The sequence below is a fragment of the Physcomitrium patens genome, chromosome 3, assembly GCF_059467195.1.
Source record: "Physcomitrium patens ecotype Gransden chromosome 3, ASM5946719v1, whole genome shotgun sequence".
Lineage (NCBI taxonomy): Eukaryota > Viridiplantae > Streptophyta > Bryopsida > Funariales > Funariaceae > Physcomitrium > Physcomitrium patens.
The window spans coordinates 7,392,022-7,418,927 of NC_143412.1; the positions used below are offsets into that span (position 1 = coordinate 7,392,022).

The 26,906-nt window shown below is 39.1% G+C and overlaps 3 protein-coding genes across 5 annotated transcripts; 1 reads left to right on the forward strand and 2 right to left on the reverse strand.

The window, feature by feature from the left end:
• Positions 1 to 839: 839 nt before the first annotated feature.
• On the reverse strand, positions 840 to 3,891 carry LOC112280399 (ricin B-like lectin R40G3). 3 transcript variants are annotated; one of them, XM_090248647.1, is made up of 7 exons: positions 3,391 to 3,460; positions 3,209 to 3,288; positions 2,569 to 2,908; positions 2,211 to 2,425; positions 1,842 to 1,964; positions 1,453 to 1,681; positions 840 to 1,310 (listed from the first exon to the last, which is right to left on the reverse strand). In XM_090248647.1, coding segments are annotated over exons 3-7 (831 nt in total). In that variant the 5' UTR covers positions 2,831 to 2,908; positions 3,209 to 3,288; positions 3,391 to 3,460; the 3' UTR covers positions 840 to 1,308. The 3 variants fall into 3 exon arrangements, with proteins under 3 accessions (XP_090104773.1, XP_090104772.1, XP_090104771.1); XM_090248646.1 differs by lacking the exons at positions 3,209 to 3,288; positions 3,391 to 3,460 and adding an exon at positions 3,655 to 3,891; XM_090248645.1 differs by lacking the exon at positions 3,209 to 3,288.
• A 582-nt stretch (positions 3,892 to 4,473) lies between these two features.
• LOC112280171 (large ribosomal subunit protein eL42) lies at positions 4,474 to 14,102 on the forward strand. The gene is made up of 6 exons (XM_024515324.3): positions 4,474 to 4,495; positions 12,522 to 12,643; positions 12,894 to 13,005; positions 13,350 to 13,417; positions 13,633 to 13,707; positions 13,952 to 14,102. Exons 1-6 carry the CDS (start codon positions 4,474 to 4,476, stop codon positions 14,009 to 14,011), a joined length of 459 nt encoding a protein of 152 aa, XP_024371092.2. The 3' UTR covers positions 14,012 to 14,102.
• Positions 14,103 to 15,634: 1,532 nt separating this feature from the next.
• On the reverse strand, positions 15,635 to 21,366 carry LOC112280170 (phosphate transporter PHO1). The gene is made up of 11 exons (XM_024515323.3): positions 20,517 to 21,366; positions 20,024 to 20,297; positions 19,193 to 19,905; positions 18,867 to 18,996; positions 18,575 to 18,704; positions 18,150 to 18,438; positions 17,843 to 17,947; positions 17,503 to 17,700; positions 17,054 to 17,335; positions 16,732 to 16,877; positions 15,635 to 16,414 (listed from the first exon to the last, which is right to left on the reverse strand). The coding sequence occupies exons 1-11, from the start codon at positions 20,799 to 20,801 to the stop codon at positions 16,336 to 16,338; spliced, it is 2,631 nt and encodes an 876-aa protein (XP_024371091.1). The 5' UTR covers positions 20,802 to 21,366; the 3' UTR covers positions 15,635 to 16,335.
• Positions 21,367 to 26,906: the final 5,540 nt, after the last annotated feature.

Below are 26,906 nucleotides of genomic sequence, written 5' to 3' on the forward strand. Positions count from 1 at the left end.
GACAACATAAATCTTCATGCCAATCTTCTTTCTTTCACACAAAACACACTACTTTTGTACTAATCACTTTTGATCCAATGAATCGTACCAATGGTTATCCTCGGCACCATATATTATAACCTTTATATTAAATCCAACTTCAACTATGATATATTTACCACATATATTGAAGGTGCAGAACATCCACCTACAAACATATAAATACGTAGCAACAATGCACATCAAATATCATTGTTTCCAGCATTGTTTATCATATTTTTGGGAAGTGCATAATCTGTCGAGTATGGAGAAATCCAAGGGTGTTGCGCCTTGTGTGCTATCCTGGTGAGAGCCATCGTAGCTGAATTGATAAAATGTTGCAGGTATGTGGAGTGCCAACATCTGTGACATAATCTGATTGCAGAGCTGGCTTGGTTCATGCAGAATCACCTGGGTCCTCCCTTTCCTCCCTGGAAGATCTTTCTGTTCTAGATGTAGCGTTTTCGAGTGGTTGCACAATCTAGATATAGCAGCAGTCTATCTAAATTTGATTTGTACACTCTTGCTTGGTGTGAACCTTCACGCTCAAGGCACTATACAAGATGGCATTCTGAATATCATTCGAAGTGTTTGAAATAGATGAGAAGACCATGTACTGTGTCGGATGTCGGTAAAGTGGAGGCATAATCCCCTCTCCAGATCCCTCATTGATTTGTATGCATCTGTGCTTGCGGGCTGTGAGAGTAGCAACAGCAGTGGCTACGCTGCAATAGCCGATGAGTTGGTATTGGTTCACTAGAAACTGTCAGTAAAGCAAATTGGTACTTGCGTATCTCAATGCAGATGAGAGTCGACTGCCGTTAAAAGTTCAATGGACAATTTGACCTCACATGAGTCAAAACTTAATGGTCGAACAATACCTTACATGTGTCAAAACTTCCACAATTGAATGAAGTTTGATCTTCCAAGTAATAAATGATATAGGACACGCTTATTGCTTTGCTCTAATATGTGAAACTCATTACAATTTAATTCCCATGACTCTGGGCAGATATTAAAATGTGTTTTGTAGTTTCACGGCAAAGCACACATTGAACATATAGGTACCTTCCAGTACAAAATACACAAATTTTCAAAACTATCCTCAACTAACTTGTCCAAACTTTAAAACTGGTTCATTTAAAATCTTCCTGCATCTATACTTACGCACATTCTCTGCATTATATTGACAATTAGAAAGGTGCGGAAAAAAGTAGAGTAAGTTCATTGACGAGTCCTTAAACATCAACATCCGCAAGTCTGCACTCTAACACGCTGCCCGTAAGATCTTCCTGCAAACCACAAGTACACCTTAGAACCAGACACTTATAAGCATTCAGGTATAACAAATTAAAGACCTTAAATCCCGGTTCCACTGAACTCAAAAGGATCTATAACTCGGAACATAAGGATGATGCAGGTAGAACAGCTTACAGGCGGTAATCATCTTCCAGATTTGGTTATCCTGTTTTTTCCATGCAAAGGTGATGACAGGTGAGCCTTCTTTCACTCCCCCCGATTTCTTATCCCCACGAAGAACATCCAAGTTCCGTGTGATCTGAGACGCTAGCCGAATGCAGCAGTAGCCTTGACCCATATCCTCGCTCATTGTCCACAACACGGTCTGGTCGAGAGCATTACTGTCGTAATCTGCCAACAAGCACTGCAATAACACAACACACCCAATGCAGGTTGGTGCACCTTAAACTGACAGTCGTAACAGAAATTTTAGGTTTTTTGAAGTTAGTCATAATAGCAGAGTAAAGGCGCTTTAAAGAAGGATTGCTCGGGGGTAAATTTGGTGCTTGCAAATGAAAAAACACCTGTGCAAGGTCCTCAGGTGCATGTCGTAAAGCTTGACCTGTAGCCTTGTTGATCAGAGAGAAGGCACTCGATCCAGTTTCGTCTTTGACTCTTGTGCTCATGGTCACATCCTTATACCACACCTGATATATATTTTATTTTTTCAAGATCAAGCAAATTTACAGTCAAGGTCACGCTAAGGCCGGAAGGCAGATGACACATTCAAATGACTATGATTATAAGTGCAGCAGTGGCACGATTAGCGGACAGTTAGAAGATAGAAAGAGAAAAGGGACACGAAAGGCTCATCATGTTTCAAATTTGCATCTAATTCCTCTACCTAGTCTCAAAAGAAAGGGGGCGTCTTCACAGAAACTTGAATCCCTCACCTGGAAATCATCGTTCGGACTGAATGGGACCATAACCGGGCCTTGGCCAGGAACAGCAGCGAGGTTGAAATTAGGATCCGCCTTACAATGGAGTCTTACAGGCAGACCAAGCACTGGCCTCCGACGAGAACCCTCATCCTCGGTCACTACGCTGTGATGACGTGGAGCGGGTACATAGGGCGAGTTGTGATATTCCGGGCCGACATAACGAGGACCTGTTTCAACATTCCGAGTTCAAATACCTGCTCGGTACCTGAAATCCTACAAACTCTAAACATATCGGAAAGGGAAACACAGTTTGAGTGTTCCTAATTGCAGAATTTCCATGTCTACAAGCTCGACTCATGAACCAACTAACCTGATGGAGGGTATCCTCCAGAATGGCGGTATCCCTGCTCTTCGTATGCACCGCGCCTCCCCTCCTGTCCATATGATCCTTCACCATAGCCATATGGAGCAGCATCTCCAGATACTGGCATGGGAGGAGGCCTGTGCTCGAGATTGCTGCCGTATCGAGGCTGCTCTTCATCCGAAAAATGGCGGTGATGGTGGTGGTGGTGATGGTGATGGCCTTCCTTCTCAGGATATGGATTGTAAGGCTCACCCTCACCGCGATTCATGATGGCGTAGTCTATTCCAATATTGGATCCCAAACAGGAGTTACCACTCTCGTATCTCTTCTGTTTGAATAATCTTTCCTGCATACACGACCATTTTAAAAGTTACTTGAAATACAAGCACAAATGTTCTAGCATTCAAGCACTGCTTTAGACCATCTTAATGATTTAAATTAGATCGAGGAGGATGTCAGAGCATTGACAGAGGCTTGGAAAATTGCAGCAGTCTGATAGAACATAACTGGGTATGACTAACAGAAGAGATGACTTAGAACACCTCTCGATCCTGTCTTAACTACACTTTCAATTCGACAGAGGCAATGATTTGACACAACTCCGGCACATTAGACATCGCGAGCCCCAACACGATCGACTACTGACCTGATCAAGGAACAGTCCAGAGAAAACGGCGAATATCCGCACCCAACGGACAGAACTCCAACTGACGTACAGCCACGTAACTATACAAAAGGGCCAATGCAAACCTCTACAAATCAGCACAAGGCCACCAAACAGTACCGACAACTTCTGAGAGTGTAAGGATGCAATCGGCGTCTGCTTACCTACGTCGGCGATCCGCCTAACCCCGCAAAAACCTCACGACCCCTACGACAGCAAGCCTCTCAAAACTCCAGATCGAGACACACAAGAGGAATGACACGAAACCTCTAAATCCTCCCGAGCTGGGTTCACGCGTGACTGCAGTGAACCAACACGTACAACATGTGGGGTACAGTCAGGCATTCAGGAGACCATGACTCGTCTCACATTGGACATCAGACTGTTCGTCCAAAGTAGGAGCAGCTCACAAGGGCGTCGCGACGTACCTACTGCGGCATTCGAGCGAGCGAGAGCTTCACACGGAGGATCGGCAGTGGCGTGCCGGTTTTGGCGATCCGAGGCGATTCGATTCTCCGGGTGGAGTGCGGTAGCGAAAACGAGGCAATCGTGGGAAGATGTAAAGCAAGATGCCGACGACCAATTCGATTCTACGGCCCCTTCGCTAGCGTGGGGTTGCAGTTGGATTGCGCCCCCTTCCGCTCCCGCTTCAATGCTCGTGCTTCCCTTTCCCGCTCGTGCTTCCCGTGGTCGACGGATTCCTCGGCTTTGGATGAAACCTACTCTCATCCCGACGTTCGACCATTCATCTCCTTCATTCGTCGTCCTTCAAATTTGTTCAATCATCCGTCCATGTGAGAGCCGCCCATCCATTATTGTGAAGAATCAAACCTAAATACACCTTAAAAAAAGAAAAATGATAAAGCAATATAATTTTTTACTAAATTGATTTACATATTTAAACCATCATTGTATTCTTCCAACCCCATCTCTGTTCTCAGCCATTCTCTTGTTCCTAACCACTACCTTGTTCCTAATGTTTCCAACTCCTTGCCCCCATCTTTAATAATTGTTGGAAACAAAGAATGGCTGAGAACATGGATAGGAGCTACAATGATGTAATGATGGTTAAGATAGATTGGGCTGCTTTAGTAAAACTTTGGATCACTTTACCATTCTCCGAAATAAAATGTCTTCTATTTATTTGTATAATGTTACATGTTCAAAGTAACCACACTTGACTACAACAATGTTATCCATTCAAAGAGCTACTACCTATTGCAAATGATACTCGCCAAAGTTCTCCGATGGCATGCCATCAAAGGAGTGGTAAGCAAGGAAATAAGACATCATTACGAAGTCATCAAAATTAACATGGGATGTAGTAAGGTATCACGGACATATACATTTACCTCAATAGTTACTTATATGATTAAGTAGAAGTAGGTAAATATAGATTAATTTCATGAAGTCTTCTAGTGCAACTTCTTAGAAGCTTTATAGATGCGGTTTTGATTTTAGATGTGTTTCTAGCTTAGAAACTTGGCCGAAAAGCTAATCATGTATTGGTAGCTTGTAGAACAAGTTAACTATGTGGTGCATACATAGATAACTTGTCTTGCAAGATAAGTCATGTGGCTAGCAAAGTCAACACATGTTGGAGGTCCTATAGGACATCGCCATGTAGTTCTTAGTTAGATAGTATATATGGAGGCAAGAGTGAAGCCTTCTTCACTGTTGTCAACGCCTTTCTAGTCTTAGTCTTGTTTCAAGACTTTCTAGTCTTCTTATTTTTGGCAATAGCCATTTTAGTTAATATTACATCATCTTTTGAATGACTTTCTAGTTCTCTTCAGTGATAGAAGAGTGTATTGAGGATTCTCTTTCTTCGAGATTCATGTCCTTGACAGTTTGACAAAAATGCTGACATATTATTTTTGTCTTGTTTTAGAAGTGAGTGAATTACTCCACTTCTATTGTTGTGTTTTGAATGTTGTGGACTATCCACTTTTAAAGAAAAAAACTTATTTTCTAATAATGATCTTTTTCTTAAAGAGAGTGGATTACCTCTCTTTGTGATATTTGTTTTTAGAGGTTGTGGATTACCCTCCTTTAATTTGACTTTTGAATTTGTTTGAGTTGTCTATATAAGAAAAGATTATGGATGCTACTTTCAATGGAAGTGAGAATAGATTTACAACTATGGCAGATCTTCATGAGCTTGTCAATACTCTAAGAGAGGAAATCTCACGTATTTTCAACGTGAATCATGGAAATACTATGCCTACGCCTATGGAAGAAGTTCAAAGTCTGCGACACGAAGTAGTCCAGTTGAAAGAAGCAAATAGATCAATGTCACAACCAAATCCAAGGAATTTTGCTTCTACAAGTATGACAGGGACAAGGATTAGTATGCTTGAGAAGTTTGATGGAACAAGATCAAAATTTTGAAGATTTTTGCAACAAGTCAAGCTGTATCTAAAGTTGCACCTTTTCCAATATCTTGATGGATTTACCCAAGTCAGATTCATAGACACACTACGATCAGGATGTGCTCTCTTTTGGTTTGTATTTTTAATAGAAAAAGATTCACAACTCTTTTGTGATTTGAATTCATTCCTAAAAGTGTTTATAGCTATATTTAAAGAAAGTGATCGAGAACGAGTATCAAAGACCAAGCTTTTATCCTTACAGTAAGGATCATGATCAATTACTATATATGTTGTTGAATTCCAAAACCTTGCTTGCGATGTGGATTGAAACGACAAAGCACGTATCAACCAATTTTGATATGGGTTGAAGGATAACGTCAAAGATTTGTTATTAACAATGCCAAAAGTAAAATCTTTGGAACAATTTATTACTCAAGCCATTGCACACAACAATTGTTTATTTGAAAGGCGTCAAGAATAAAGATTTGATTGAAAAGAAAAAAGTCAAGTAATGGTGGCAGCTCCCAAGTTTTCCAAAATGTATTTGTCAAAGTCGGAACTAATGCAAATTGATATGATACATTTTAAACCTCTCACAAAGTAGGAAAAGACTCAATGTTGCTAAGAAAGATTGTGTTTATATTATGGAGAAGGTAAACTCACTGCTCAACATTGCCCAAAGAAGCAACGCAATTACAAAATGATGAGCTCAATTACCAAAGAAGATAGTGTATCAGAAAATGAGTTTCTCCAGTTTCAATAGGAACCATGTAGTTAGAATCATGTGCAACACCTAGTAAAGGTCTTATCCTCTCCTCAAACTTCTCACCTTGTTTTATAATAGAAGTATATTTAGGACCTAATAATCACAAAGTCTTTACCTTCTTAGATTCAGGAGCCTCAGCATGTTTTATAAACGAAGATTTTATCAAAAATCAAAAAATACATTTAGGGAAGAAAGTTAAATCTATACATGTAGAAGTCATAGATGGTCGTTCGTTGTCTTCTGAAAATGTTATCCATAAAATTATTCCTTTAAATGTAGCAATTAAAGATCATAACAGCGTAGTAGTATTTAATATAATAAAATCTCAATCTAATCCGATTATTTTAGAATTATCATGGCTAGAAAAATATAACCCTCAAATAGATTGGATTTCTCATAACCTTAACTTTTCTGATAGTATAATCCAAGATTGCATTAGTAAAGTAGAAGTACGTAAGTCTAGAATATCCAAACCTTTACTAGCGAGTGCAAAAGCTTTCATACATGCTACAAAAGAAGGATCATCTTTTGCTATATATGGTACAATCATTTCTAATGGTAAAACAATGTTGAGTAGTATTCCTAACCAATATCAAGAATTCGAAGACGTTTTTTAAAAGAAGAATGCAGATATTCTTTTCAAGCATTGACCTTATGATTATTCAATTAATCTACAAGAAGGAGCTCAACTACTATTCGGATCAATCTATAGCTTATCATAGAATGAATTGGCTGCATTAAAGGAGTATATTGATGGGAATTTGGCAAAGAACTTCATATGCCATTCTAAATCTCTAGCCGGGGCTCCTATCTTATTTGTGAAGAAGAAAGACAAATCTCTGCAAATGTGTGTGGATTATCGAGGACTCAACAAGATTACCATCAAAAATAGATATCTTTTGTCTTTGATTTCAGGACTTCTTGACCAATTTAATCAAGCAAAGATTTATACCAAAATAGATCTACTAGGAGCATACAACTTGGTTCGTATCAAAGAAGGAGATGAATGAAAGATTGCTTTTCAAATTAGGTATGGACATTTTGAAAATAATGTCATGCCTTTTAGATTCACAAATGCACCGTTTACTTTTCAATACCTTATGAATGATATTTTTTGTAAGTTTTTAAATGATTTTGTTGTTTGCTATTTAGACGACATTCTAATCTACTTTAAGAACACAAAAGAACGTGAGCTTTATATTTGACGCAGGTTACAAAAACTTAGAAATGTAAAATTATATACCAAGTTGAAAAAGTGTGTATTCTATACTACTCAAGTTGACTTTTTAGAACACATCATTTCCAACAAAGGCCTTGTGATGGATCTAAAGAAGGTTCAAACTATCATAGATTGGAAGATTCCAAGAAGAGTATGAGATATGCGATGCTTTTTGGGCTTTGCTAATTACTATCAAATCTTCATCAAGAATTTTTCTCAAGTTGTAGCTCTACTTATATGTTTGACTTGTAAAGACAAATTTGAGTGGATTAAAGAAGCAGAAGCATCATTTTATGCTGTAAAGAAGGAGTTTATTTTTGCACCAATCTAATATTACATTGAGTTTTCCAAGTCATTTTTTATGGAAACATATGCGTCAGATTTTGCTATATGTGCTATGTTGTCACAAATGGGAACAAATGACAAATTCCACTTAATAGCTTTCTATTTGAGGAAATTTTTTCAGCAATCGAGATTAATTATGAGATCCATGATAAAGAGTTCTTTGCAATTGTAGATTCATTTCAAAAATTGTATCATTATTTAAAAAGCACTTCAAGTCTAGTTACTATGTATATAAAACATAAGAACCTCGAGTACTTCATATCAACATGTATCTTGAATCGTCGTCAAATCCATTGGATCATGTCTTTATCTAGATTCAATTTCAAGATCACTTATTGATCCAAAAAATAACAAGGTCTATCAAACACTCTTTCTAGATGTTCTTATCTTGTACCAAAAGAAGAAGATGCATCTTTTCATCAACAAAGATCAATTTTCTTGAAGCCCGAGCATTTTTCAACTTTGAGCTATAAAATCAACATTGACTATTGATTCAATATTTGTCAAGTAAATTCAATCAAGCATGTTTTTTGATCCTCTTGTTTAGGATATCAAGGATACTTCCTCTAAGTCCCATAATACATCCAAGTTTTAATTCAAGAATAATCTATTATATTTTGAAGGACGCCTATATGTTTCATAAGATAAAGCTCAATTACACGTTCTTTAAGCTCGTCATCGCTTTTCAGCAGTATGACAATTTGGATACAATAAAACTTTGGAACTAATATCTATGGATTTTTGGTGGCCACAAATGTGGAAGGCAGTCCAAGATTTTATACAATCTTGTGATATTTGCTCAAGATCAAAAACTCCTCGTTGTCAATCTTACAGACTTTTTTAGCCGTTACCCATTCTAGAACAACCATGGTCTTTTGTTTCTATGGATTTCATCACGGATCTTCCAATCTCAAGTTCTTATGACTCTACATTCATGATAGTAGATCGTTTTACCAAGATGGCACATTTTGTACTATATATAAAATCTATTACAGGTGAAGAAACAATTAAGCTTTTCATTAATAATATCTATTGCTATCATAGATTATCAAAGGATATTATATCAGATAGGAAGACTCAATTTGTATCAAGATTTTGAAGAACCATATTCAAAATTCTAAAGGTGGATATAAAACTTTCTTTAGCTTTTCATCCTCAAACTGATGGACAAACGGAACGGATAAATCAAGTTCTAAAGCAATATTTGAGATGTACCATTAACTATCATTAAGATGATTGGACAACTCTTTTACCATTAGCAGAGTTTGCATATAATAATTTGGTACATTCTTCTACTCAATAAATATCTTTCTTTGCCAATTATGGTTATCATCCATGTCTTGATACTTTTGACTTCTCAAAAGTTGATAATCCTGCAACAGAAGATTTAGCAAATCGCTTGTTAGAGTTACGTACAACAATGAAGATACAATTAAAGAAAGCTTAAGAATGACAAAAGACCAACACAAATGCCTATTGCAAGGAGCAACCACAATATAATATGGGCAACAAGATATGATTACTTTATTATAATATCAAGACTACTCATCCTTTTGATAAATTAGATTATTATAGCCTAGGATCTTTTTTTATTTGTGAACAAATCAATCTTATTGCCTATCGATTACATCTACCGGAGTTTGTAAAGATCCACCTTATATTTCATGTGTCTCTTCTAGAGCTGTATAAGACAGTGAATATCTTAGGAAGAAGACAAATGCCACCTTCTCCTATAGAAGTGGATAATAATCAAGAATTTGAGGTGGAAGAAGTCTTAGACTCAAGGTGGCACCGAAATAGGTTGGAATATCTTGTTCATTGGTGCAGATATGATATTAGTCAACACACATGGGAGCCATCAAAGAATCTTGCAAATGCGGCAAAGAAAGTTGAAGTCTTTCATCAATGATATCCATCAAAATTAAGATGAATAATAAAAAATCTTTGCTACAAAAGAAATAAGATCAAAAGAAGATAACATTCTACTTTCTATCTTTCTTTGTAGCTTGTGTATTTGTGATGCTAAGGAGATAGAAAACCAACAACTAGCAGATTCAATTCAAGGGCTTTCATTTGTGGACTTACCAGACAAGACATTGCAATTGTCACAACCTTTAAGATGATGGAATCGAAATGAAGATCCTTAAGAATGACATGTCCTTTCTTGAATAGATGGTGAAATACAACGTGTTTGGTATCATGACCTTGGAAGAGACTCCTGATGTTTAGTAATTTTATTAGAGGTAAAAACAACTCCTAATGGTGTTTCAAATATTTTATTTGAAGGAAGTTATGAAGGCCTCAACAATTATCAAATAACATGGTAGTCTTCTCACTCTAGTATGGGACACTATAGATAGTTGAGAGGGCCTATCAACCATCTTTAAAGAAAGTAAAGAATCGGAGTATGTAGCAAATACAATTTGCCACATCTTGAACTTCCTCAACATATGAAGACCACTCCTTATCGAATTCGTCCCTAGAAGGAGGGATAATATCACAGACATATACATTTATCTCAATAGTTACTTATATAATTAAGTAGAAGTAAATAAATATAGATTAATTTCATGAAATCTTCTAGAGAAGCTTTTTAGAAGCTTTATAGACACGGTTTTGATTTTAGATGTGTTTCTAGCTTAAAAACTTGGCCAAAAAGCTAACCATGTATTGATAGCTTGTGGAACAAGTTATCTCCATGTAGTAGCTTGAGGAACAAGCTAATTATGTGACACATACATAGATAACTTGTCTTGCAAGATAAGTCATGTGGCTAGCAAAGTCAACACATGTTGGAGGTCCTATAGGACATTGCCACGTGGCTCTTAGTTAGATAGTATATATGGAGGCAAGAGTGAAGCCTTCTTCACTCTTGTCAATGCCTTTCTAATCTCAGTCTTGTTTCAAGACTTTTTAGTCTTCTTATTTTTGGCAATAGCCATTCTAGTTAATATTACATCACTTTTTGAGTGAATTTTTAGTTCTCTTCAGTGATAGAAGAGTGTATTGAGGATTCTCTTTCTTTGAGATTCATGTCCTTGACACAAGGCAGAGAGGTACTTAAGCATTGAGGAAAGTTCTTAGCAATCAATCAAGAAGTAGCATAGTATGTAGCAGGTCCCACACAATAGTACCATGAGTTGAGTTAGTGCTAGATTGGAAGCCATGTAATTTTGATTAAGCAATAAACTAGTCTTTGTCTTTTTTCAATCATCATGTATTTCAAGTCCAATCTCGTAAGGTTGTGTCTTGTGCTTGCCAATAACCTTGAAAGCTTGAGTTACATATATGTATTCTTTATAGATTGTAAGAACTAGTTGATATAAGTGGTAATGGTGGTTTTTGATTGATTGATTTTATTCTTGTTGTTACTAATATATATTGTAGTTGTTTTGCCATTGTTTTCTATGGTTATAGTTAGTTTTGGTGATTAAAAGTTTTCAAAAAAAATTAAATAATTAAATTATGCAAAAAATGATAGATTATTTTACTTAAATTCAAATCATATATGATAGTTTTGATAAAAATATATATATCTTGTCTAAAACTTTTGTGTCTTTGAAAATTAATTCAAGTCCTTTTCTTAAACCAACTATTAAACACCTTCAGATTAACATCAATTTAGATGATGTTTAATTTTTTAAAATTTCTATTTTCAGCACATATTTATAGTCTTTTATAAATTTTATTTGGATTAAATTTAAGCCAATAAATATATGAATAGTTTTATATGTTTGTTTATATTTTAATTCGAAACTAGTAATATCCAACTCTACAAAATCCAATGGAAGTGAGCATCCACTACAATAAAAAATTATATGTCTTGGAAGGATCTTATACTGCAATAAATGTAATTACATTCTATACGAATTATTTTTATATATGATGCATTGGCAAGTTAATACTACTTTTCTTCTTCTTCTTCTTCTTTTTTTTTTTTTTTTTTTTTTTTTTTTTTTACATTTGGTACATTTGGTGCACATTTATAATAGGAAAAAAAAAAGAAAAAAAAAGAAGGCAAAGATGGAAATTTAGGTTGAGTTCCTTTGCCAACAATATTTTTTCAGTAATAAAATTGGATTATTTTAGAGATCAGAGATGCAACCAATAAAAAAGGCTATAATTTTATTTTATTTTTTGTATGTCACTGTGGTCTTAACAATATTACCAGTTACTAAGAGTCTCTTGCAAGATTTTATTCATGTATACAAGTTGTATGTGCACTTAAAAATGAGATGTTATGCATAATACATATATGTTTATCCTAGCTGTAGATCAGCAGTGTTGTACCATGTGGCTCAATTGCATTGCTCTCAAACTTATCCTTGGCCTTGGGTTTCTTCTTAAATATCTTGTTGACATCAAACCAAATTTTATTCCTACACAAACAATGTTGAAATATCTCGAAGCTATGAATCACATTGAAAAAATTTCAATTTAAAAATCTTAATATTTTTAACAGTCGTCAACACATGAAAAGCATTGATTGTAGGAGGAACGAACGAAAACAACGACCTATTGGACGACGACGAAGCGTTGAACGAAAATGTGCCTGAAACGGGTGAGAAAATGCCGACCCGTGGTGGGAAGCAGGGACCCGTCCTAGGCGGCGGAGCACAAACCCTACGCTGGGTTTCGGAAGGACTCCTTTTCACCTCTTGTCAGGAGCGTTGGTTTGGCGAGGCAGCAGGAGCGCGTTGGTCACGGCAACCATGGTGAGTAGCTCATGTCGATATCCTTGTGGCGACTCGCAGCGTCGATTGAGCTTAAGAGCCCTTCTTCGATTTTTTACTGACCAAGTCTTGTTTTGGAGGAGAAGTGAAGCACTCAGAGTTAGGGCTTTTTTGTATTTTTTGTATTTTTTGTATTTTTTTTTTTTGAATGACTGAAATTGATGTGAAGATGTGCGGGCCAGGGTCATGATGTCAATTTTCTCCGCGATTTCTAATCCATCGCGGTTTACAGGTGAACGTACCGAAGACCAAGAAGTCCTTCTGCCCGGGGAAGGCATGTAAGAAGCATACCCTTCACAAGGTGACGCAGTACAAGAAGGGAAAGGACAGCTTGTACGCCCAAGGTATTTTGGCAGTGACGATTTTTTTGTCTACGTGACCTAATCACTGGGCTACACGCATGAGACTGGCGAAGTCTCATGCAGGGCGTTTGGGGTTTGGTGGTCTGCGACCAACCTCTGAACCGATAAGTGTTGATTTGATGAGAACAGTATTTTTTGAACTGCCTGAGTGATGTTACATCGATTGAGTCTTAGTCTATTGTGAACTTGAGGTGGGAGCCGCTGCACTTTGTTCTAGATTAGGGTTTCTGCGTGGAGTTGGTCATTTTAGGCTTTAGTGTTTGTTCGGGTCGATATCGAAGTGGGACTGTCATTATACGTAACTCCGTCTTCTCTATTCGTGACAGGGAAGAGGCGTTATGACAGGAAGCAATCCGGTTACGGAGGTCAGACCAAGCCTGTCTTTCACAAGAAGGTTAGCTGAACCCTCTTACTCGTCATGAGAATTTCTAATACTAGTTTTCTTTATCGCTTACAGCGTACTTGCTTTATTTCGGTTAAATTTTATTGCTGAAGTTTAGAATTTGGATGTGATTTCATAACAAATTTGAGAACCCCCTCTTCGCTTTGTCTCGCTGGTATCGATGGCACGTGGCACTGAGAAAGTCCTGTTTGATATTTTGTTCTCAGGCCAAGACCACAAAGAAGATTGTGCTTAGGTTGCAATGTCAGGCTTGCAAGCATGTGACTCAACATCCCATCAAGGTAACCTGCACTACCGGCAGACTTATTTTCTGTTAGAGCAGACGTACTGAATCGCTCGGGATGTTGTTCAGTTTCTGTGCAACTTCGGTTTGCGGTCCTATGTAGTTTCGACATGCTTTCGATCAATTGCTAGTCTTCTTTTGTTGGTTTCGCGTGCGGAAGCCCTCATAGTGTTTTAGTCTCTTTGCTTACTTGAACAATCCTCAGGCTTCAGGTGACTAACACTCAAAGTGATATTTTGCAGCGCTGCAAGCACTTCGAGATTGGAGGAGACAAGAAGGGCAAGGGTACCCAACTTTTTTAAACTACATGTCTTAATTGAAATGTTAAAATTGTGGACTGGTTTTCACCGTGTACCACTCATTTTGTAAGAAGCTCTTGGAGCCTTGGTTTCATACTTGGTGTTCTTGGCGAATGTCTTTCACCTAACCCTTAATTTGCACAAGTTGATTGTGGGCTACTATCTAGTGTTCAAGCATGGTCTGGTGCGTTTTCATCGGGAGTTTCTAAGTCACGGATGTTTTCCCTTAGTTTATTTTGTGCATGCCCCAAGTAATTGAAGTAGGGGCTCTTTTCTTTTCGTTTTATTAACCGTTGTTTAAGGCTGATCGGGATTTTATCCCGACATGTGGACTACTCCAAGCTAGCATTTAGAGAACTGTTAAATGTTATCCTGACGTCGCATTGAACTGAACTGGAGTCCAGCTAGTACCAAACGCACTGGCCAATTTGGTCATGAGAAAGTTGTTGACGCACAATTCTCCGGCTCTTATCAATGGGAATGAGGTGAATCCCACTGAAGCCCCCGTCCAAGGTCCTTCGGTTACACTTGTCACACACTATGAGAATCTTGCATTGGTTCAAGTAATCTGAAATAATATGAAGTGGAAGACGTAGCACGCACATACCGATATATAGTTAAAGTAAAACGAAGCAGGTGGCTTTTCTGCCGCTCTATGTTCAAGTGCGATTGTGGCATGCACCGCGTCCTTGACGACCTCCTAAAAGTATTCCTCTACTTCGCCTGCCCGTGATGTTAAGCTATGTAGGGCGCCCCGTTGTCGCCGATCGATTCGTCAGCCCAATGACCCAGGTGTGGTCACAATTCGTAAATACCCCAATATTTGGTGAAATTACTGTACCTAAGTTAAATTCGTCGCATGAAAATCATTGTAAAAATACTTTCAGAACGTTTACCAAGGCATGCTATGCACCTTGTTTTAGTCTCGAAAGCCTGTCAGAACAGTACTGTCGTCTGTATTTATTGAGAATTGAGAATTGGAAGTTAGAACTTGTCAACTGTTTAGATGCACACCGAGGTAGCACTAGCACGTGCTGACTTGGTTCACAAATACTTCAATACAAACGTACATTCACGCATCTGTAATGCAGTTTGTTCCATCACATTTGTCACGGAAGGCTACTGAAAGTTATTAATGTAATTCAAAACCATCCAGCAAGATTTAATAACCCATCGATGTGCTCGTGAGTTCAGTTAATATCAAAACGAACCACACGAATATGTTATATATTGTGTTTTAATTGCTTAGAAATGATTACTTGGGTTATGGATGTTCAATATCATGTTCAAATAAAAACAGCTGTTACTTCAATGATTACTTCAATGTTACTTTAACACAACTCGAAGATTTTATTAAAGCAGGATATGAAAACATCATTTTGCCTAATCTAATTAAATTTGGTGTAAATATCATGTATTTTGCAAAGTATGTTTTTCTAAAACCCTTTGATTCATGTTGGGTTGATAAAAGAGTGTTTTCTAGATTGTGTGTACATTAGTGGTGATTTCATTCCTGAAAATGTCTATGATGCAAGACAGGCCTTTTCTTTGCATCCAGACAGCGCCATTTTCTTGAGAGCACTGACCACGCGCAAACGCCTCTTTTGCAAAGCACACAAACTGAAATTCTGAAAATGTAAGCATTGTATTTATTTGGCATCGATTTGGGTGATCGAATAGCGAAAGTGCCAGGTTTTCTACTTCGAACACACTGTTCACATACAGACACCTTTCTGACAATGACAATAATTGTACCCACCTTTAAATTTGGCTGGGTCGAGCCTGGAATTCAAGTCAACTTGTTCACAGCAAGTAAATAATGTTTCCTCACGCACCACGAGCCATCTACAGGGATGAGAAAATGGCCATTGGCTTGTGGTGCGTGAGGAAATGGGAAAATTCTTTCGTACAATCGCAGTTATAAGCTCATAACTTTTCAAATCGTATGAAGAAAATTGTGGTAAAATGAATGTACAGGGAAGAGAACAGAAATTGGCATAGTTCTCGGCCACCACCATTATGGCTAGGTCAGTTATATGCAATGGCTAGTGGCACGTCGATGTGTTGTTCGCAGTCGCGAACAGGTGGGTGCACAGCTTCGGAGATGTGAAACTCTTGCAGTTGTAGCTTTCCTTATGGAGCAGCTCCGGTTGATTGGATTACCTTGGATAATAACAAAATTGCGTAGCCATGGTGCTCGTTTCACCCCACCTGCTGATGTGGAGGCTTCGTTTGGAATGATACGGACCCTGGCTCTCTTAGTATATTCTCAGGTTAGACCATCCTCCGACAGTTTCATGATGTTGGATTCAGCGCCACATTCTTGATTAATCGTTATTGAATGGCAACGGAACAGTTTTCACTGCTCTGTACTTGCCAACGTTGTTCAGATGCTCATTCTCAATGCTGCACACGTTGACAAGGTCACCCTCTCCAGTCAGCAAGCTGGCCCTAAATTCTCCAGATTTGTTTTACCACTTGACTCCGAAGCAAAAGACTTTGGAAACAACAGAGGGCATTGCTAACATACAAACAAGCAAAAGAGTTTACAACCTAATGGTTAGAGTTTAGGAATTTCAGCCGTGCAGAACTCAAGCAGACAAACTCTCAAGGAAATTTGCTGATTCTAATTTTGACTCGTAATGTGGATCAACATCAAACACAAGACACGCGCACGCTGCGTACAGCAGTGCGTTGATAGGGAGTAGAAGCTTGATCGTTACCGGAAGAAATTCCAAATTCCTCTGCGGATGATCTCCAATGCAGCAAGACCCGCATTGAAAGCGTTCTTGTATTGCACAAAGCCAAGCATTCTGTCGAGTCGCATGATTGACAACATCCATGCTAACCTGAGCACAATATTTGCACCCTGGAAGATACACAAATCGAAACCACCAGAATCAGGAACTGCAGATGACATAATAAAACTCCAATGTTTTTAATGAGCATGTTATGTTACATCATAAAGGCTTCTTTGACACTTCATAAACACAAGGGAAAGGAATTAAAGATCTCCACAAAGATTTCTGCAATTTGGTAACTTACGATGCACACGAAGTAGACGGATTTCCTCTGTAAGATGATCTTGTCTCGTAGCCACTTGTTCTTTGATTTGCGGTTGAGCAGACCCCAATCGACACACAAATCCCAGTAGCTCGCATAGATGGTGGCAATGATGGATGTTATCACAGAAAACGCCCCCAATACCTTCAAATTTTCGTGGTTCGAATACGCTTGTCTCAGTTCCAATGCTACAATCGCTGACATGTACTTTCCAGCATTCTCTAGCTGGTGTGTATCCTTCTCATCATAATATCTCCTAAGACACTGTTTAAGACAACGTAACCACGTCAGGCAATCAAGTTCAGTGGCTAAGTGGCACACGTGTCTTTTGAACAGCCACATTTTCAACCAAAATACGACAGAGAAAGGCTATACTAAAGGTTAAGGAACACCACTGTGATAAAAGGTTCCCATGTTATTCGCGATCATACCTGCAAAAAACGCCACCAAAATGGGAGTAGCGCCACCACATATCCAAACCCTCTGTAGACATCATCCAGGTCACATTTGCCGATTTCTCCTTTCAGAAAGTATCCAGTGGGGTAGTAGCAAGTCATGAACTGAAGATTTCTGAACAGCAACACCTGGCTTGTCAACTGATCACCGAGGAAGAAATCTGGTAGTGTGACCTACACCATTCAACCACAGAAAATTTCAGGGACTATACTTGGCGAAGGGCACACACACTTATAGTTGTTTCCTATGCTAATTAAGTTCTGGGCTAAATAGGGTCATCAAATTTGATGGAGAAATGGTGGAAATCACGCTAACCTTGACAAATGGAGCGGAAGCCAGACGTCGAAAGCAGCCCAGAAAAAACGCCCGCGAGGATCTATACAAAATATTGAATGGAAGGAATAAAGCCACCAAACATACCTGTACAGCACAAATGCCAAATGAGTATTGGATCGAGATTAGTAATCTGGCAACTGGGGGCATGTGAGTCGATACAGAATTCAATCGATGGTTCCCTTTCACTTAAACCGCTAAGACTAAAATGGAAGCGGGCAGAGATGATGATACCTTCATTCACCACAGTTGGTTAATTCTAGAGTAAGTGAGTTGGGAGAACTCTTACCAAGACTAGGAGCAAGGGTATCACATCAGCCACCATGCGATGATTTATCACGATACTTTCTTCGTTCACTGTCTCCTCAGGCGCTATTAACAAGGTCACTCCAATATGAAGGTTCATGCCTGCCAGTAAAAAAGTCGACAATCCAGTGGCTAGAAGCAAAACTTCGCGGTATCGGAGCTCTGTGCCTGAAGAAAACCCGAAGATGAATGGGTAATTTATACGAGTCTTTGCCCACATATACACGTTGCCGGCGTAGCAGAGTATATGAAGCCAAAGCAACATCAGCGTGCTGCACACACAACACATGTTCGGTATCAGCAGAAATTCGAGACCACTATTTGAATTCCTAGACTCATGTTGCAAAACGCTTGAATCGATCAAACTTGAACTTTCACATTGGTATTGAAAGTGTTAAGAAAGCTGACCTAAATATGGGGAAGACGTTTTTCACGTAATTGTGCGCAGTGTCTGTATGACCACGACCCAGAGCATTTTTGTTGTCCACCAAGAAGAAGAACGAAATGATCAATGCTACGGAAGTGCCCGAAAATAGACCTGATTTCAGCCATTTGAAACAGAACGTTAGTAGAGTGCAACCCCTCAAAGTACTTGTGATTCAAACGAGTCTCTTCAAGGAAGCTTTGAGTAGGGAAATATCTGAAATCAAAGCTCATCCTATGCCAAACCTGGCCACCTGAAACGACTCGATGTTCATACCTATAAAGAATGTCGTCCTGTGAGACCCTATTTTTCGCTCTGGCCGCAAATGAGAAATAGCTTTCTTTCGCTCACCATCGGTAAAATGCTTTGCGTATAACTCTTCCACCTTGTTCATCAACTTGTGTACCTGCGCAATCATTAAGAAGACAATATAATCATGAGAATTTCTATGAACGCTACACAAAGCTGCACGGGGCAAACTGGCCAAGTCAGAGAGTCTGGATACGAGAGGTTCTGTCAAAGAGATAATCAATGACATCAAGGGAGGAGTGGGGCTGCGCAGCATCAGTGCAAGTAATTAGGACTCCCCTCAATTTCCTTACCTTTGATGAAGTGACGAAGTAAGAGCTTTCGACTTCCTTCATGTAGATTGGCGACATGTTCCATCCTGTGGTCTTATCATACTTCTTCAAAATTTTAGCGAAAGCTGTCATGTTTAAAGACCTGAAACTAGATAGTAAGCCGAGCCCTCTGTAAAACTCTACAAAAGCAAGACGCAAAAGCCTCTTTGCATGATTGAGCTCTTTCTCGGATTTATAGATTTGATTCTTCTGGTTTTCGATGTCATCTTCTGGAATGTCGCCAGCCTCGTCAGGCACTTCACCTTCTTCGACTTCAGCGCTAGTATTGTCAGGCCCTGGGTGGGCACGCTCCGAGTCATCAGAAAACTGGGAAACTTTCTTCAGCACCGACCTTGGGGAGGGTAGCACGGAAGAGCCATCCGAAGAGACCGGGGAAAATCGCACCGATCGAGGAGACTGGGTTCCTGGTGCTATCAACGAAATTGAACCTTGTGACCCATTAGGTACGTCTATCTCAAGTTCAGCGTCTCTACAACTGCCTCTTCTCTGCTTCAAATTTGACATTTGAAAAATGTAATCTTGAATGACGGTGTCCTGTTCACCCTCTTCTGAATCATCGCTGTGCTCACGATCCCCGTTGGACGCTTGCATTGGAAATGTCTGCACCTGGAACCCACCGGACTTGTCCGTTCCATCCGGTAAGAGAGGCAGCTCATCAGCGCCTTCCTTCATAGCTGCAAGAGTTAGGGAAGTGGAAAACCATGATGTTGTTATTACCAACTCTTCAAAATGATGTAGTAATCTGATTTTCAGTCATAAACACCATTAATGTTACTACGGTCTTGCGCATACCTGGAAGGTGGTCATCTCTGGTCGCCAAGCAATCCGATGTTGTAAGACCCCGCCGAGCCATTTCCTCTTCCAAGTTTATCAAAGCCAGCATCTGCTTCTCCAGGACCCGTGCTCGGTCGATGTACTCTGCCTCCTTACTCCTGAAGAATTTGTTCACTTCAGTCAGCTGCGCATCGAGCCGGACAAAGAAGGTCTTGTCTTGCGGTGAGAGCGCAAGCGGTTCTCGCAGCTCAGTGATGTACACTTCTTTTTGCGCCGTCCATTTCTTGTTTACCTGTGCACTTGCCAGTGTGAGCTTACGATTCTGATTTATGTCCCTTCCGGTATCCATATCATCGCCAAGACAAGACTAGCTTAGCCACTTGAACGAACTAAAGTTAACCAAGTAAGGTCCAGCTTTGAAGTTCTCTGCGCTGGAAGATGCTGTACACCGGCCCTTTCGAACGCACTAGCAACTACAGTTCAACAATTGCATAAGTTAGCAGAAACGTACCGAGATAATATCCTTAGATTGATATCCCCGTGGTGAGAACGAGATCATGTGATCTGGTCTCCAAGCACGGCTTCCTGAGCGGCTTAGAGGGCCGCTAAAGTTGGACGGCTTGAAGGAGGCCAGAGACTTCAAGAGCCCCAACGACCCTGTGCGAGTGTAGGTCGGCCCCATGATTCGGTGCTGCTTGATGCGTGTTAGGTCAGCCTTGAGGTCGGCGTAACTGCAGTAGGCCTCCTGCCATTCTGGCACCAGCTCCCTCTGGAGCTGCTGCTCAAACTTCACCATGGCAGTTTTCTGCTAGAGTGAAGCCAGCAGGAAGTCGTGGTCCTTCAAAGAGCCCCTATTATTATCAACAGTCCTCCACTAGAGACTACTGATCGATTGATAAGAACTCCTGCAGAGATGAACTTGATAAAAACTTGATGCCGCTATTCTACTACTCCTCACCGTCACCTTATTGAAGTGATGTCCGGCAAACGGTCCTCACTGTCGGAACCCAAACTTCATGCAAAGAGCCTTAAGGTACAGAACTAGATCAGAGTCACGGATCCAGAGAAGTGCAAATTGAGCTCCACGAGCACTCACCAGACCTTAACCAGTCCCTCTGACAGACGGGTGTTGCAATGCACGAGTCTGAAGTGGGCATTATCATTGTACTCACGCAGTGTGCGAGGACTGTCCGCACGTTAGCTGCAATGCAGCAAAATCTCGCTAACTATCTCTCTCACTCACTCACTCACTCACTCAAACATCTCTTCAACTCCACCTTAGCTCACATTAAAAAGAACTGGTGACTATGAGAGCTCACAGTCCGTACTAGTGTTCAATGACAGAATGGCTTGTGGGGAGTGGGTTTCAGTGCAGGGAAAGTCGAGGGAGTGGGTGGCAATATAAAGACACCATGAGTGAAGCTTCCACTCGCTGGACGGACAACCCCGCCAGACGAGTGAACCACAATCAGTGACGACCACGCAGGCAGCAGCAGTACCAGGCGGCAATTACCACGAGAAACCGGGGGGGATTCAGATTCATCAGTCAAAGGCAAAAGATTCAGTACCCCTCGATCGGGACACAGCTAGAGTGCTTCGGCAGAGCGAAATCCCCTTGCAAGAGCACAGAACAAGACTCTGGCGACCGTGACGCGGAGCGAGTGGTGATGGAAGACTCGGACGACGACGAGGAGGAGCTTCTCTCCTATTCCCGCTTACAAGCAAAGTCGTCCTTTGCTTCGAGGACTCGCAGCGTCGACACGCTTGACGGCTCGACATTCGTCCCCCTATCGTCGACGACGTCGTTGTCTCCGTCGTCGTCGTCACTCTCGTTGTCGTGGTCCTACCCCTCGTCGTTATTGTTGCTTGCTGACGCGAAAAAGGCCTTTTTGCCTTTTTGGGGGACTCCAAAAGGAGAGCCGTGTGGAGTCGGATGCAACAAGTTTCAATGTTTGTTCATTCTAATGAATGCCTTTTATTACAAGGCGATTTTGCTGTCACCTTACGACCAATCACCTAACTGAAGTGCAGTCATCAAGCCCAAAAAATCAACTACAAACCTTGTGGCAAGATTTTGCTTTGTGTTGATAATTAGCTTTTAAGGGTTATTAACAAAGATCGAACTTTTATCTTTCTAACATTTTTTCCCATTGCATCTTATTTTTATTAATGAGCAACATTGAGAGTGAATCTAGTGGAGGATGGGTATGTAGAGAATCGAGGTGGAGTGATGGTTAAGTGTTGAATGTGGCACTTGATGCTGCACTTGATGACTTGAGGTTTTACTGTAGGGGTTGAGCAAGCACGCATACCCCCAAGAGGTCAAGGGCTTGGTTTTTATTGGGTTTTGGGTACAGTATTTTGCTCTTGGAAGCAATGTTCATGATTTGGTGAAAATATATATATATATATATATATATATTTATGTGTGTGTGTGTGTGTAGAAATCTAATATAATAATGCAAGTCCAGCCATGTAAAGCCTCTCAAAGTAGGCTAGACTTCCCACAATCTTGTGAAAAAGGAGAATGAGACAAAACAAACCTCCTCTTGCCTCCCATGCAACTTGTATTTCGAATAAATTTACACATGAAGGCTTTACTTATATTTATGTAATTTTTAAAAATTGATTCCCAAACATATTCCTACACTTTGATACATCATTCTTTGATACTTTGATGCACTTCTCTCATTTTTCTACAATTAAGTTTATAAGATTGCTTGATAAACTTGACATGGCACGGCTTATTTTCTACATTTTTCTATATAAGTAAGGATAAATAATTTATGAAATAAGCAACCCATATCGAAATAAACAAAGAAGTCACACAGACCTTCTCATTTACCGAACTTTTACTCGTGTATTATTTTTATAGAACAGGAACTTCTGTTTAAAAGAAATGTTTTCAAGGCAAGAAAATATACTGTAAGGTTTATGCAGATCTCAAAAGACATGTATTCTAGGTGAAGGAACGTTGGTAGGATTTTACAGGTGAAAGGATGTTAGTCAAATGTCTTTGAGGTAGAAGACTGCATAAGATATCTACGAATTAGTACGTATCTTAAAAGTAAGGAATGCAGTGAAATCATTTTTTAAATAAAAATAAAAATTAAACTTAATTGCACATATTTGTAATAATTCGAGGATGCAGATAAGTATATATGCCTGTATATAAAACTCGAAGACCATAAGCATTGTAATAAACCATGAATTAATATGTATAAGAAAGTGACCATGCATTCAAATCACAAAATACAATACAAGTTTATGATAACCTAATTATTCTATTAATATCATAAAAATCATTTTCTTTTGCTTTGATTGCAACCATTTCCATTGTCCTTTTTGGAGGAAGCAAAATGAACTTCCATCTTTTGTATAAATCCAACCACAAGTCATTATAAAAACTTGCAATATGAACTCAATTTGCAATCGCATATTTGTGTTTTATAAAAAGTCAATTTACAGATATATAACATCAACCCATATTTTAAACATAATAATAATGATAAAATGAAGCATATTCACATTAAAATTATTTTGTAGCATAGAACTTAACATTTTCCAAATACTATAGATACTCTGATGGAGTTTAAAAAATAAGTAAATAAACAAATATAAATTTTAAACACAACTTATGAAATTTTATTTATGGTATATTTTTGTTATTTTTTCTATCTGTTTAAATTATTTTTACAAAAAAATAACTCATTCCATAGAATCATTTTATAAAATTGATTAAATAATTTTAAATCCTGTTGTGCCTTGAATTTTTAGATATAATTATATCAATACAGATACAACCACCAACCCACAACCAACTCTCTGAGTACCATATTAGCTAAGGGGGCACAAAAATATTTGTGATCTAATTTAACTATTACTAATTTAATCTAACAACTTTATTGAAAAAGAGATGCTCCAATGTAAATGTATACAGTACATCTAATTCAAATAATGTGTCTACACATGCATACATTTCACATTCTGCTTTCATGATACGATATATAAAATCAAAATTAATAAAGAAGAAAATATCTACATATATATAATTAGCAATGCATTCAAAGATTAAGATATAATGTGGATGTTTTATACAAAATTAAATCCAAACTATTGATATTCAAGGCTCAAGTATGTTGCAATATATACATATATATATAGATATGTGTGTGTGTGTGTGTGTGTGTGTAATTTCAACAATTATATATATATTTTTTTTAACAAAAAAATTGATTTTACCTTTGCAATAGAAAATTTATAAACATCACCTCAAAAGTACAAAATGAATAAAGTTATTATTTCACTTTTATGTTTTATATTTAGCATCATGAGTGTTATCATGCATACTTGTCATTTGAAGATTGGTTGTGAGATTTTCTTGTATGCCACGACAGTCCCCTAAGATATCTTGTTCTATTTCAACTTCTGGTTCTATGTTTTGATCTTTTTGACTGTGTCTACTTGCAAATACGGACTTCACTGTCCTATTGGTTTCAGAAAGTCTAAGTTTCATACTAAAAAATACATATGCATTATCAACTTCTCATACAGTCTTTGCATAAAAGTTTGATATTCTTGAGGTTTCAAACCCTCTACCTTCAAAAAGCTTAAAACAAAAGAAATAAAAAAGTAAAAAAAGCCGAAAAAACATTCTAGATTAAACATTGAATTTGTATGCCAAGATAGCCCCAAAATGTCATGTTCTATTTCAGCTAATGTAGACAACCCATTTTTGACCACCCCCCATTTTTGTCATACAGGGTAGTTTAATTCTGATCAACTCGACAACGTTCACTAATCAGTTGTAACACCTCAACACTTAGTGCACATTTCCCCTCAACTCTATAGAGCCATTGGATAATTTCATGCCAACTCAAAAAAATTGGCTAGAATCAAGCATTCTCGATTTTTGTAACCAGCCATTGGTTGAAAATTAGGTTAACCTATACGACAAGTTTGTGTAAAAAAAAAATCTTTAGCTAAAAAATTCATAGTAGTTATTCTTTTGGGGAAAATGATGTGATAAAACCTGCACTCCTTCTGAATTCTATTTCTCTACATGGGGAATTTTTTAAAGTGTTTCATACTCGTACTGCAAATATGCTAAAAGGCTTAAGTGAGCAGAAATGGGCAGTCTACCTTGCTGGTTCTTTGTTGTAATGTTTTGGACTGTGCGTACTTTGTGTATTTATTTATTTATTTTAAAGTTGGGCTTTTACTGTGTCACACACTCTTGTAACTAGAACTCATTGCAAATTCATTATTTTAAAGCACTTGCAATCTAAAGTCAAACAAATAGGGAAAGATAAAATTTTAAAACGGAGTCTTATCATAATCAAGTCTATGGAATGAGGTTCCCCATCATGATCTATCCCCGTCATTCGCACACCGCCAGCGAACCATTCTCAAATACGAGAAAAATATCATAGCCACGCCACGTAGGCGTCACGTGGCAGCTAGTGGTTGAATGACGAGACACCAGTGCCCGGCCCGGCCCGGCCCAAATGGATTGACCCACCCCGTCACCACGCGGATGAATGAGAGATGATAATGAATGACATTTATGGATGTACCAAGACATACCGAATAGCAAAAGATCAGGTCATGTTCGGGGACCCGCAACCCCTTTAGGAGGGTGTAATTCATTCATCTAATTGGACTACATTCGTCTCTTGGAGACTAGTGGTTGGTAGGGGGTCGTGGTGGGTGTGGGTCAGCTGCATGTGCGTTTACCGCCAGACTCCGCGGATGGTGGAAAGCTGACAGGAGTCTGTCAGGAGGCTGTAGGGGGACCACGAAACGTCCGCGAAGCTGTTTTCTTTTGGAGGGGAATGTCTTGCACCTGGTCGTCTTTCAGTGGATGTGGTTTAGGATTGAGGCGGGATAGATCACAGCGGCAGCTGAGGTGGCAACTCTGACTGGCGCAAGGAAAACGAAATTGGTACGGACTCGGCCTTTGAGAGTGTCTGTGTTTCCATGGCTGTCTGAAGTTCATGCGTCATTTTCAACGTTTCTCCAGCGTTCCCTGTGTGCATGGGAACAGAGGTTGGTACCCTGTTGGGATCAGTTTTGGGGGGGGGGTCTTCGTACATGGTCTTGCATGGGAAGGGCTGGCTGTTATATTCTTCCTTGGCGCCTAGCTGGTCTTCAGTCTTATTTGTACATGAAATGGACAAGAGGGACAATGTTTTGCAAGATGATCATAAAATTCTACATGAGCTTCAAGCAAAAGTTGTGAAGGATAGGCACTAGTTGCTTCTTCTCTACCTGAAAATCAACAAGTGTATCTCTTTGCTGTGTAGATGAAATTGGAATGCTATGAAAGTCATTGTCACATGAATTCACATGAAGTGGTTGCAATGCTATCCAGGCTCTTTTGTCATACATATCCATAGCTGTCAATGTGGTGCTATGCCCACTGACCAGCCAATGGGGCCACCAAAGGGGGATGTTAGTCTTCACACAATATCAACCACCTAATCAAGGTCCTCTATTTGTTTTGGGTGTGCATACATCAATTTGGGGTGTGTGTGTAGCAACTTGGGGTGTGCTTGTAGCCTAAGCATTATTTATATTGAACACAAGTTAGTATTAAAAATGATTACACTATTTGAACCCATATCACTAAAATGCTTGTGATGGGAATATTTCTTTGCAGCTTACCACAATTATAGTGTTGTGCCAGTGGGAGGCAAATGAAAGCCAGCAATATGTCTGAACAACATGGAGTTCCCAAGTTGAAATCTATGCCCTTCTTTCAAAGCCATGAATTCCTTTGAATGCAGGAATACAGACAGTTAATCATAAAGAGCTGCCACAGTGAGTTTGGAGGTAGTTTTGCTTTTTAAAGTGGTCCTAGTATTCTATTATTACCTGACAGATCCAGCACGACAAAAGA

Bases quoted from the DNA above. Each gene is read 5' to 3' on its own strand.
- LOC112280170 (XM_024515323.3), bottom strand. From the start codon at position 20,801: ATGGTGAAGTTTGAGCAGCAGCTCCAGAGGGAGCTGGTGCCAGAATGG. The intron at 18,997-19,192 runs GTAAGGAAATTG...ATGATTGCGCAG, and splicing joins ACTTCGTCACTTCATCAAAG to GTACACAAGTTGATGAACAA. The intron at 16,878-17,053 runs GTAAGTTACCAA...TGTATCTTCCAG, and splicing joins CCGTCTACTTCGTGTGCATC to GGTGCAAATATTGTGCTCAG.
- LOC112280399 (XM_090248646.1), bottom strand. From the start codon at position 2,830: ATGAATCGCGGTGAGGGTGAGCCTTACAATCCATATCCTGAGAAGGAA. The intron at 2,426-2,568 runs GTTAGTTGGTTC...ATGTTGAAACAG, and splicing joins TGGAGGATACCCTCCATCAG to GTCCTCGTTATGTCGGCCCG. The intron at 1,965-2,210 runs GTGAGGGATTCA...AATATATATCAG, and splicing joins GTCCGAACGATGATTTCCAG to GTGTGGTATAAGGATGTGAC.
- LOC112280171 (XM_024515324.3), top strand. From the start codon at position 4,474: ATGGCATGCCATCAAAGGAGTG. The intron at 13,006-13,349 runs GTATTTTGGCAG...TATTCGTGACAG, and splicing joins GGACAGCTTGTACGCCCAAG to GGAAGAGGCGTTATGACAGG. The intron at 13,418-13,632 runs GTTAGCTGAACC...TTTTGTTCTCAG, and splicing joins AGCCTGTCTTTCACAAGAAG to GCCAAGACCACAAAGAAGAT.